Source organism: Theropithecus gelada, chromosome 6, assembly GCF_003255815.1.
Source record: "Theropithecus gelada isolate Dixy chromosome 6, Tgel_1.0, whole genome shotgun sequence".
Classification (NCBI taxonomy): Eukaryota; Metazoa; Chordata; class Mammalia; order Primates; family Cercopithecidae; genus Theropithecus; species Theropithecus gelada.
The window spans coordinates 124,153,457-124,166,932 of NC_037673.1; the positions used below are offsets into that span (position 1 = coordinate 124,153,457).

The window sequence follows — 13,476 nt, forward strand, 5'->3', positions numbered from 1 at the left end:
CTCTGTGGGTCTGTGGTTTTTGTCTTTTTTTCTTTTAATGAGATGAGCTAAAGAAACAGAACAAAATGTTAGAGTTGGAAGGGATGACAGAAATAGTTCAAGTGGTTCTTTCTTTTTTTTCTTTTTGAGATAGAGTATCGCTCTATTGCCCAGGCTGGAGTGCAGTGGCGCAATCTCGGCTCATTACAAGCTCCACCTCCCAGATTCATGACATTCTCCTGCCTTAGCCTTCCGAGTAGCTGGGACTACAGGCGCCCACCACCACGCCTGGTTAATTTGGTTCTTTCTTAAAGTAACAAATCCAAAGCATAGAGAGGTAAGATGATTTCTGATCCCCAACAGGCTGCTAACTACATGCTAGGCCAATTGCCCAATCCTTGTCTTTCCACAACTACCCATTTAGTGTTGGCTTTTCTATCCAGCACAACAACTGCTCAATAGTTCTTAATTTTATTCATAGGGTTGTTTTACTGAGGAGCTGGGTCACTTGAAGTTTTGTTGAAGAAGTAAATGCTAATTATACTCTTGAATAGATAAGTCTTAATATTCATTCCTGTTACTATTGTAGTTACTTGCTCTATAATGCTCTAACCCTAGAAACAAATTCTGTGATTAGAAACATTGCTGTCATGCCAATCCAATTTATTTTAGGATGAACACTGTGACTAGGTTGGGTGACTCCAGCACATACAGACCAAAATCCAGGAGTGATTCTTAACTGTCGACTGCAGGGATCCTACATGTACTTCCTGTCAGAGCAGAAAGTGAAGTGGATACAGGTTCACCTGGTCTACAAAGGCATCCAGGGAGAGATGCAGCAACTGGCTGGGAGAAAGTAGGTGGTGTCTTTGGACAGGGAAGTTGGAGCAGCGGCTGCAGGTGAACAATGAGCAAAATACCAGCTACTCAGGCACAATGAATCACTTGTACAATCCTGTGTTAGGAAAGAAGCTTTCATGAGAATATGGCCAGGTGGGGTCTTCTGTCTGTGGCCAGTGGGTCCCAGGGAAAGCAGATCATCACAATAAGGGGTTGGTTTGTGATGAAATCACTGATTGCCTGTAAACCAATGCATTTCTGGGTATGCACCCCTCTCAGACAGCAGTGTGGCTGTTTCCTTAGCATTGGTTCTGGATGTAAACATGCCTTGGTTTGAGCACAAAACCACTGTTTCTGTTCCACTTTGAATGAGTTTTACAGAAATGATGACTATGTGGTGATTCTTCACCTATTCTCATGCCTGGATCTGATTTGTGAGATGTTTTGAGAGGTTACTGTGGCTTTGAAACCGAGATTTTTTTCTTTGGGAAATTAACTGTCTTTTCCACAGCCATTGTGGTAGCCTAGCAACAAGGGACAGCAGAGCAATAGCAGGGATTCTAAAACTCTAAGGAATGATGCCTGTTGACGCCTGTCCCAGGGATAAGGGATCCCAGTGGGCCTGGCTTGAGATGGGACAATGCTATAGCAAGAAATCTGTGGTCCCAGAGACTGACAGCCCAGAGAGAAGCAGGTGAGTTCCCAGCTCCTCTCATCCCAAAATAATTAATGGGAATTCCTGGATAAAGTAGCTTTCACTTAGTACTTCAAAGAAAATCTTTCTTTAAAGTCTGGGGAATAACAACAGACAGTTTTTTATCCTTTCCTGGAGAGTGACCCCTTTCTTTGAAAGCTGCCGTCTTCCCAGATCATAGGGCATGGCCTGACACACAGTAGGAGTTCAATAAATATTTGTTGAACAAATAAATTGTCCCTTGCTTGGTCTTCTAAAAATCACACACTCACCCACCACAGCCATTTTACTGATGTGGGAAGGGGGAGGGTTTGAAGTCAGCCTTCTTACAGTTGAAATGAAATGTCATCTTCACTACCCTCTTGCCAAGAGATGCACACACAAAAAGCTGGGTCATTCCTCCTCTACAGGTTCCCCACATAAAAATCTAGATCAATGCTGGCTAGAAATATGGAAGTACAGTTCACTTCTCTAATTGATCTGCATTTAATTACTAGAAATTAAATGTTGACACCATACTCATTTCCCTTTCAAATGTGGAAATATCTTCCATTTACCCAAATTTTCTTTTAAATCTTGAGTGAGAGTTGACCACATCTCTGTAGCAGGAGTTACATCCTATAAGGCAGTATCCTTGTGGGATGTTCACATGCAACCATGGTTCTGGTTTTAAGTTTTCGTTTGTTTTTGAAACAGAGTCTCACTCTGTTGTCCAGGCTGGAGTGCAATGGAGCAATCTTGGCTCGCTGCAACTTCTGCCTCCCGGGTTCAAGCGATTCTCCCACTTCAGCCTCCCGAGTAGCTGGGATTACAGGCATCTGCCATCATACCTGGCTAATTTTTGTATTTTTGTAGAGACAGGGTTTCACCATGGGTCTATGGTCTGTGGATGATGTGAGAAACTCACAAATCTAAGATTTTATGTAAAATGTTGTTTATTTGTGCAAAGGATTCCATAAGCCTCAAAAATTAAATAATCTATGGGAGGGAGTAAGGCTTTTTCCATTTATTAAAGCTAATGAAATTTAGCAAACACTCATTTTCTTTTAATTTCCCAGAACAAAGCAGCTGAAGAGATAACGTATCAGTATGTAGGCAATTGGAGAGTTGAACATAAAGTTACCAAATGGAGGGAAAATGCCCTGTGATGAACAACTTTCAAATGAATAGCCCAGTATACATTCAGCAGAAAAACCAAGTGAAAAGCAGGACTTTGCTCTCTCTGTAAATTATTGTTAGTGTTTTTTACTCCTGGTGTGTGGAGTTGAGTGTTCTGTGCAGGTAGAAAGCTGGGCTTTTGAGGTAGGAGGCAGGGGAGTGTCACACTATTCTTGTTGATCTGTAGGTGAGTTCAGTTCAGCTTCTTCACTTCTAAGCAGGAACAAACTGGTCCCGTGTGTCTTGTTTGCCTTTCCTTCTCCTTTTCCTTCCCCTTTTCTCTTCTCATGCCCTTGAAACAGACCTTCTCCACAGTTTACATAAAATGAATGGAAACTTGCTCCTACTTTGTCTAAGTAAGGGAGAGTTAGGCCCTGGATGTAATTAATCTAAGGAACAAAACAGAATTTTCCCAGGAAATCTTCTCTTATAAAAATTAAGTGCTCAATAGCTGTATTTCCTCACCAATTTTATTAAAATCCTTTATTCACCCAGACTAATTGGTGACTAATTAATCCTCCAATTTGACATAAAAAGCATGAAGTAAAAAGTTTAGAAACCAGATATAAGACATTTCATTTAAAGGAGGAAATTTCAATGTTCTTATAACACACTGAGAAAAAAACTATGCAAGGTTGATATGTCATCTCATTACTCCCTGCCAGTAGAAATTTAAAGAAGTTTTTCCAGGTTTCCAGTGAACCCTGAAGTAAGAAAACAATGCAATAAAAAACAAACTTCATAAACACATTTATTAATTATATGTTGTCTTTATCTCAAAGCTAATAGGCTTTCTAAAGCTTTCTTCCCCCCTTAATTATTGTACAACATGACTTCTCCTGTGTATGTGGGTTACCATGGTTACTCTGAGGCCATGACTCATGACTTTTAAATATAATTGTCAGGCAGCCAAAGCTCTCATTTTTAAATCACCAGTTTTGTTTCAGGCATTATTTTTTAAAAGTAATCTCAAATTGTACTTTCTGTGATGCATTTGTGGCACATCTGAGTATGCACATAAGGATATTGCACTCACATATTTTGTTTTGTTTGGTTTCATTCAGTGACTGAAAATGACTTTCTTGCCCAGCATAAAAAATACACGAAGCACAGCCTTTGTCCCCTATGAGGGTGTTACTGAGAAATGCAAAACACAGGTAGAGAAATAGTCACATACATCATGAACCATAATAAGGGCTGCAAGAGGTGGATGCCCAAAACCTGCTTGTGCAATATAAAGGCAAGAAATACTTCTGACCGGTAGGGTCAGAGGGCCTTCAGGGAGAGGCAGCATTTGAGTTATGGTGTGAAGACCTGTAAGATTTCAACAAGCAGAGAAGAGAGTATGAGTGTTCTGGCCTGAGGAAACAACTAAGAAAAGGATAAACGCACACTCTGGACTATTAGGCCGTTCAGTTGAGGGAAAACATCCGTTTCGTGAGTTTCACTGATAGAAGATAAAATTTGTTAGAGGGCTCAGTTTATTAAGATCCTTTAAAGCCATTTGTTGGTTTGTCCAGCAACTGTGATGACCAAGAGTTTGTTTTCCATTTCATGATAAACAGGTGTTGTCAAGTAGAAAGTACCAAAATACTGGGTTTTTTGCTGATCTGGGTGTCATGTGAGAAAAGCAATTACATCTCTTAGAGCCCCAGTGTCTCCTTCCAGTAAGTGAGAACTTAATTAATTTTATTCAGTAGTCACTGATTACTTTATGAACATTTGTAAATGATTTCAAATTTTTTGAAAAGTAAGTAAAAGAGAGAAATGTGCACAGACATATGGAAATAAAACTATATATTCATGAGGAAGATAGTGGGATAAGAAATAATAAAAGTACCTTGGAATTTAAAAGTAAGGCTTTATTGGCTGGGTGCGGTGGCTCACGCCTGTAATCCCGGCACTTCGGGAGGCCAAGGTGGGTGGATCACGAGGTCAAGAGATCAAGACCATCCTGGCCAACATGGTGAAACCCTGTCTCTACCAAAAATACAAAAATTAGCTAGGCGTGGTGGTGGGTGCCTGTAGTCTCAGCTACTCGGGAGGCTGAGGCATGAGGAACACTTGAATCCCGGAAGCGGAGACAGTGAGCCAAGATTGTGCCATTGCACTCCAGCCTGAGTGACAGAGCAAGACTCCGTCTCAGGGGGAAAAAAAAAAAGTACGGCTTTATTGATTGGCAACAACAGAAAGGAATCTATTAAATCTATGAGATTTATTAGATAATTCATTTATTTATTCAACAAATATTTGTTGACCATCCTATCCTTCTTCAAGAGGCTGAGGGTAGAGTAACAAAAAGAACAGAAAAAATTTCCTATCTTCAAGGAGTTTACATTTTCAGTTGGGAGATGACATAAAAAATATAGTAAATAAGCAAACTATATAGCATGTTAGAATGTGATAAGTATTACAGAGAAAAGAGTATGGTGATGAGGTGAGGGGTTAAATTTTAAATAAGATACATATGGTAGGTCCCACTGAAGTGGTGACATTTGAGAAAAGACAAGAAGGAAGGAAGAGTAAGCCAAGTAGATAGACTTAGAGAAAAATATTCCAGGGCCCTGGGATGTACTGGGAACTGAGTGAAGAAAGTATTTCAAAGAGAGAATGATAAGTCATGTCAAAAGATGTTAAGGTGAGTTGTGGAAAGTAATCACTGGGTATAAGAATGCAGAGATCTTTGGTGAATTGGACAAGTGCAGTTTCTGTGGAGTGGTACTAGTGGTGGCACTAGTCTAATTACAGTGGCTTTAGAAAAAAAGAAAGAAAAATGAAGGGGAGGAATTGGAGACAGTGAGAATATCGTTTTTCTGTAACCTGAAAAGCAAAAGAGGTTAGTATAATCAAGTGGAAACTACAGCAGTAAGAAGGCTCTAGGCATGATAAATAACAACATGTTTATAAGCTAATGGAAATGATCCAGGAGACAGAGAAGAGAGAAGAGAGAGAGAGAACAGTGTAGGAGACAAAGAATTCTCCACGTCTGCTGATTCTTATGAGGTTATGCTTTCTTCTCTCCACTTTTTTTTTTTTCAGTTGAAATACCAGATTTTTCAGGTTTTCAGAACAGATTGTACTGTTCAGAGTACTTATTCTCAAGAGAACCTTTAAAGGCTATTTTATCTTCTGCGAGTAAAGTTTACATTCCACTATTTTTATTTCCTTTAGAAATGTCCAGAAATTGACATTTGGAGGAAATACTTTAGAAAATTTACTTTAAATGTTACAGTGTAATGATCTATTCAATGTAGGTGCGGGGGTGTGTGTGCGCACATGAGTGCTTGAAATAAAATTTTGGAATTCTAAACTTTTACTTTATTTCAGCATGACGTCTGGAAGTTTAGAGTCAGATACACAACAAGAAAACAAAGTATCGGTAAGAAATGAAGTTTGCATAAATTCTTTATTTAAAAAATCATTGTAGGTAATGAAACTAACTTCTTTAATTAATATTGATGTTTTCTTGATATTGTTTAGTTTTCACATTTTACTAGTAAAGATTTTAGAAATAAAACATAGAAAGTTGTTTTCCAAGTAGAAGATTGAGGTAAAGTGGAGTGGAGTGGTAACTATGGGATGTTACTGGAGCTTTGGAAAAGTTAGGCGTGATGTGGCATGGCCTTTCTTATTTTGACATGTAATAAATGCCACAATGCTCTCTGTGGCCCTACAATACTATAGACATCCTGGGCTATTTTTTGAAGTGTCAGCTTGTGTATGAGGAAATCCTGGAATTCACACATGAATGATACACATTGGGTACAACATACTATTTGGTTTAGCTAGACTTAGGTTTAAATCACAGTCTATTCCAGATATATCTAGTTTTCTTCTCTTTCAAGTCACTCTGACCCTTGAAGACTTCTTCCACCATGAGTTCCATTATGTCTTGGAAAAGCTGGGTCCTTTCTACCTGAGCACCACTGGGTCCCTCCCTAGGCCTCCAGTGAAACTGTGGGTTGCTGAGAGGTGCTGGAGTTGGGTGATGGGTATACAGAAGATTATTATACCAGTTCTCTACTTTCATGTAAGTTTGAGGATTTCTCTTTAAAAAGAAAAAAAATAGCTGTCTATATTTCCCCAATCTCCTTTGATTCAGGTTGAAGACCCTCTGCACTCCACCAGAGATATTTCTGGAATAATCTTTTCAGCTCTAATAGAGAGGCAGTGTTAGTATGGAGAAAAATTACAGACTAGGAATCAAAAGACTTGGAATGAGGCCAAAATTTGCCATCTTCAACCTGTGTGATGACAGCCAAGTCATTTAAACTCTCCAAACTTTACTTTTCATCTGTAGAATGAAGATAATGAGACTTAACTAGTCTACTTCAAATAAGATTTTTGGGATGTGAAAATGGTTAAGTGCCTGAGAGTGTACAGGAGCATGGTTATTTGGAATTGATAGCATTCCACTGGGTTTCCCTGCGGGCCAGGGGACTTTGTTCTTTAATTTCTCTATTTCTTTCTGGATTCAGCAGTTCTGGCCTACCGCTCCCTTGCAATCCCAGCATCACTAGCTGTATTAGTTCATTCTCGCACCACTCTAAAGAAATACCTGAGACTGGGTAATTTATAAAGAAAACTTATTTAATTGGCTCGTGGTTTTGCAGGCTATCAAGGAAGCATAGTGGCTTCTGCTTCTGGGGAGGCCTTAGGAAGCTTCCAATTATGGCAGAAGGCAAAGGGTTAGCGAGGCATCTCACACAGTGGGAGTAGGGGCGAGAGAGAGAGAGAGAGGACCGATGCTACACACTTTTTAGCAACCAAATCTCCTGAAAACTCACCATCATGAGAACAGCACCAAGGCACCAAGGGGATGATACTAAACCATTCACAAGAAACTGCCTCCATGATCCAATCAGCTTCCACCAGGCCTCTTCCTCCAACATTGGAAATTATAATTCAACATGAGATTTGAACAGGGACACAGATCCAAACTTTATCACCAGTTAAGAACAATTGATTCTCAAATCATGCTGCTATAAAGACACATGCACACGTATGTTTACTGTGGCACTATTCACAATAGCAAAGACTTGGAATCAACCCAAATGTCCATCAGTGACAGACTGGATTAAGAAAATGTGGCACATATACACCATGGAATACTATGCAGCCATAAAAAAGGATGAGTTTGTGTCCTTTGTAGGGACATGGATGCAGCTGGAAACCATCATTCTTAGCAAATTATCACAAGAACAGAAAACCAAACACCGCATGTTCTCACTCATAGGTGGGAACTGAACAATGAGATCACTTGGACTCAGGAAGGGGAACATCACACACCGGGGCCTATCATGGGGAGGGGGGAGGGGGGAGGGATTGCATTGGGAGTTATACCTGATGTAAATGACGAGTTGATGGGTGCAGCACACCAACATGGCGCAACAATACATATGTAACAAACCTGCACGTTATGCACATGTACCCTAGAACTTAAAGTATAATAATAATAATAATAATAATAATAAAAGAAATTAAAAAAAGAACAATTGATTCTCTTGTGAGTTAAATATCTAGAATCTCACTTCTGTGCAATTATTTTTGATCATAAAATGTTAACATCTCTCTTCTCAGTGTAGTTCATTTTACCTGGTCCTAAACAAACTGGACATAGCTCTCAAATGTATAATAATTTTCAGAAAGAGAGTTTCTCTTGAATAAATATTAGCCAAAGGCAAATCAAATTAGTTAGGTTTCAGTTAAAAACATATTTTCTAACTCTAGTGATAATTTAATCTTATGTTGCTTTTTTTAAGCAAGAAAACCTGATAATGAAGTTTTGCTTCATTTAATGGAGCTGTTTATGATACTGTTGCCCAAAGAGTGTCCCTCACTGGACCATATGAAAACAGTTTTTCTCTGGTTGGTGGGGACCCTTGAATTGGGTACATGGGACTCTTCAGGTCACCAATCTTTACTTAACTGCCCTGTCTTTTAAGGATGCTAATCAACCAGCACCCTAGAGGTAACCCTCTCGTGGGCAGTATCTATACTGAAAAGGACAAGGTGCCAATTACCTACTACCTTTAGGATTTCTACCCAGGGCTCCAATTAGCTTCCGGGAGTTCCAAATCCATCCTCTTCTAATTTACATTTGGCAAGGTTGGGATCCCTGGGGCTTGAAGGAACTGGTTCTTCTTCAGTTTCTGATTTTTTTAAAAATATTTCTAAAGAAATACATTTAGCTGGAGGGAGTTGGGATTAGAGACCTCAGGGTGGTAGTGATATCCATGATTACTGCTGCCTCCCTTCACAACACAGTCCCTTTTAAGTCATGGAACTCACAGAGCACAGAACTCAGCAGAATGAATTCTGCTGTGAACCGTGAGGAACCAAATTGCAGGTGGTGGATCTCAGTTGCCTCTTTTAAATAATTGCTTTTAGTTTTGGTTGAGAAGACAGAGATGAGAAAATCTTCTCAAGTCTTTGAAGATTTCTTGACCACCAAGCAGAACTAACCCCGCACTCTCTGCCTTTGTGTCTTCGTGGTTGTTTATTTGCCTTTACTGCACCATTCTCTGAATCTACTTTGACTTTTGAACTCTGTTGGTAAATTGTGAATTCCTAGAGAAAGGACTGGGCTCTACTAATCTCTGGGACAAAATTTCAGACATCAAAATGACTCTCAATCTATATCATTTGAAATAAAACAAACAGACTGAGCTCCAGGCATAGTAGCAGGTGGTTGAAATTCCCTGTCCCTCTGAATCTGTAGAGCAGCACATGAGGGTGGTGTCTGGCATCATCGTTATTATATTGATAATTTTCTTCCTATTATTATTATTACCAGTTTAGAAATTGAGATTTGGGGAGATTCAAGGAGCTCCGGATGTTAAGTGATCAAAGAATATGTGTTTACTTTGTCACAGGAACCTGATGGGATAATCTAGTAAGACTTTACTTAAATTCACTCTCAGGTGCCAGGTAGTCCCCATTTATCTCAACCCTATCTATACCTTGGGCCTGCTGGAGAATTTGAATGTTGTTTATTGCTTTTGCTGCATTTTAACATCTTCTGACAGAATAGCTAGTGCATATAAATTATCTTATTTGAAACTGTTTAGGAAATAATAATTCTATTGCAAGAAGGGTTGGCCTACATAGGATCAGGACCGCTCCCTCTGAACTATTTCTGAGAATCCAGATGCATAGAAATGAGCAATGTAAAACATATAATGTCATTGGTTATGTGGAGTGGCACATCTAAAAGACTATGGGTGTGACTTCATTAGCTCTAGAATATATATGAAGTATTTTACTCAGTGTGCAAAACTAGGCTTATTATAAAATCCCATAAGCCCTTTAACTTTCAAGTAGTAATTTAGTGATGACTTTATTAAAGAATCACGATTTTAAGTGCCAAAGATAATGAAAGAACTTTCTGGTTTTTAATTGGTAAGATCAAATCATAGCCCACTATATAAAAAGTCAGTTTTACAAAGTTACCTTAAAGTAGCTAAAAGATGTTATATTTGATAAGTTGGAGAAAGCAAGCAGTGTCTTAGTTGTGTCAAATTATATAAATTCTGTTCTTCTTTTAATACTTAGTGTAATATGCTATTAGTTTTGCTGGAAACATACAGTTGGCCATATTTCTGGTATCTATAAATTTTAACATTCTAAGATGACTTTCAAAAGATTCTTTCCTTTGATGAACAAACTTTCAAATTGTTAACAAATCAAGGTTATAAATATGTCATTTGTGTTTTAAATAAGTGATTTAAAGGGGATATCACTCTTTATTGTTAAGATGAGAACAATATAGAATTGTATATGTATCTATATTTAAATAAACATTTGTTGCTGTTCTGGGAAAAAGGTTAATTTTTTTACCACTCTAATAGGTAAGAAATTACATCTCAAAACTTTTTGTTTTGCGTCTCCTTTCTTTCTCTCTCTTTCAGCTCTACTAAGACATAATTGACACATTTAAAGTATACAAGTTGATGAGTTTTGATACCATGTGAAGCTACCACCACAATCAGGCTCATTATCCTCAAAAGTTACTCATGCGCCTTAGGAATTCCCCCACCTGCCTCTCCCCACCTGCCCACACCCCTCAAGCATTTCCTGGAGATTTTTATAAACGGAGACATACAGAATGGGTACAGAATGTACCCTTTTTTACTGGTTCCTTTCACTTAGAAAAATAATTTTGAAATTTATCTATGTTGTAGTGTATATCGATAACTCATTATTATTGCAGAATAATTTCCCATTGTATTGGAGGTACCAATTTGTCTATCCCTTCTACAGATTGGATATGGTTTGTTTGTCCCCATCAAATCTCATGTTGAACTTTGATCTCCAGTGTTAGAGGGAGTTCTAATGGGAGGTGTTTGGGTCATGGGGGTGGATCCCTCAAGCATAGATTAACATCCTCCTCCCGTGGGGGTGAGTTCTCAATAAGCTGATTGTTAAAAGGAGTCTGGCACCTCCCTGCGTTGTCTCCTTGCTTCCTCTGTCACCCTGTGATATCTGCACATTCCTGCTCCTTCCACCATTAGTGGAAGCAGTCTGAGATCCTCCAGAAACCAAGCAGATGCTGACACCATGCTTCTTGTACAGCCTACGGATTCATGAGCCAAATAAACCTCTTTTCTTTTCAAATTACCCAGCCTCAGATATTCTTTTAGAGCAGCACACAACAGACTAAGACAATCCTTTGTCTGTTGACTGACATTTAGATTATTTCCAGGTTTAGGCTCTGAAAAATAAGACTGCTATGAATATTCATGCATGAGTCTTTGTATAGACGTATGCTTTTTTTTCTCTTGGGAAAATACACAAGCGTGGAACGGTAGATTCATATGGTAGGTGTACTTTTAACTTTTAAAAAACCTGCTAAACTGTTTTCCAAAGTCATTGTATCATTTAACATCTCCACCAGCAATGCATGAAAATTTTAGTTCATCTACATTCTTTGCAAGCCTACGAAGGTCAGCCTTTAAAATTTTAGTCATTCTGTGGCTGGGTGCAGTGGCTCACGCCTGTAATCCCAGCACTTTGGGATGCCGAGGTGGGCGGATCACCTGAGGTCGGGAGTTCGAGGCCAGCCTGACCAACATGGAGAAACGCCATCTCTACTAAAAATACAAAATTAGCTGGGCATGGTAGTGCATGACTGTAATCCCAGCTACTCAGGAGGCTGAGGCAGGAGAATCACTTGAACCCGGGAGACAGAGGTTGCGGTGAGCCGAGATCACACCATTGGACTCCAGCCTGGGCAACAAGAGCAAAACTCCATCTCATATATATTGTGCAAGTATTTTCTCCTGTCTGTACTTGGTTTTGTAATTCTCTTAGTGATGCCTGTAGATGAACAGAAGTTTTTTATTTTGATGATATCTAATTTATCAATTTGTATTTTCATGGACCATGCTTTTGACATCTGATCTAAAAAAATCTTTGCCCGAGGTTACAAAATATTTTTTCTAATTTTTATTCTAGGAATGTTATACTTTTAGAAATTTTTTCCTGTTGTTTTCATCTTTTAAAAAGTAATTGACACATAATAATTGTACATATTTATGGGGTAGAGTATGATGTTTTAATATGCGTATGTCATGTGTAGTGATCAAATTAGGATAATTAGCATATCTATTACCTCAGACATTTATCATTTCTTTGCTAAGAACATTAAAAAACCTCTTTTCTAGCTATTTTGAAATATATAAATGTATTATTGTTAACTACAGTTACTCTGCTTTGCAGTGGAACACTAGAACTTATTCCTCCTATCTAGCTATAACTTTGTATTTATCCCCCTATACCACCATCTCCCCGACCTTCCTCAGCCTCTGGTAACCCCTATTTTACTCTCTATTCTATGAAATCAATTTTTTTAGATTCCACATATAAGTAAGATTATGCCGTATTTGTCTTTCTGGCTTATTTCACTTATCATGATGTCCTCCAGATCCACCTGTGTTACAAATGACACAATTTCAGTTGTTTCTGTGGCTGAATAGTATTCTATTGTGTAAATAATCACATTTTCTTTAGTCATTCATCCATTGATGGACACTTAGTTGGAGTTCATATCTTTGCTATTGTGAATAGTGTTGCAATAAACATGAGTGTGTAGACATCTCTTTGACATACTAATTTCGTTTCCTTTGGATATATACCCAGTAGTGGGGCTATTAGATCATATGGTAGTTTTATTTATTTATTTATAGACAGAATCTCACTCCGTCACCCAGGCTAGAGTGCAGTGGTGTAGTCTTGGCTCACTGCAACCTCTGCCTCCCAGATTCAAGTGATTCTCCTGCCTTAACCTCCTGAGTACCTGGGACTACAGGCACATGCCACCATGCCTTGATAATTTTTGTACTTTTTTTAAAGTAGAGATAGGGTTTCATTTCCTGACCTCAAGTGATCCATCTGCCTTGGCTTCCCAAAGTGCTGGGAATACAAGCGTGAGCCACTGTGCCTGGCCAGTAGTTCTATTTTTAATTTTTGAGGCACCTCCCTAATCTTTTCCGCAGCGGTTGTACTAATTTACATTCCCACCAACAATATATAAGAATCTCCCATTCTCCACACTCTCACTGGCATTCATTATTTTTTGTCTTTTCAATAATATCCATTCTAACTAGGGCGAGATTATATCTCATTGTGGTTTTGATTTTCATTTTCCCAATTAGTGAAGTTGAGCATTTAAAAAATATACGTGTTAGCAATTTGTCTTTTGAGAAATGTCTGTTTAGGTCTTTTGCTCATTTGTAATCAGATTATTAGGTTTTTTTTTTTTTTTTTTTTTTTTTTTTGCTATTGAGTTGTTCAGGATCCTTATA

General features: G+C 38.5%; 1 protein-coding gene across 1 annotated transcript in view; it reads left to right on the forward strand.

Moving 5' to 3' along the window:
* The first annotated feature begins 1,394 nt into the window (after positions 1–1,394).
* Positions 1,395–13,476, forward strand: part of CCDC192 (coiled-coil domain containing 192) — a 243,202-nt gene continuing 231,120 nt past the window's right edge. Inside the window, exons 1-2 of the mRNA XM_025387503.1 lie at positions 1,395–1,513; positions 5,999–6,050. Coding sequence (XP_025243288.1) covers positions 1,395–1,513; positions 5,999–6,050 — 171 coding nt within the window. The remainder of the gene's footprint in view (positions 1,514–5,998; positions 6,051–13,476) is intronic.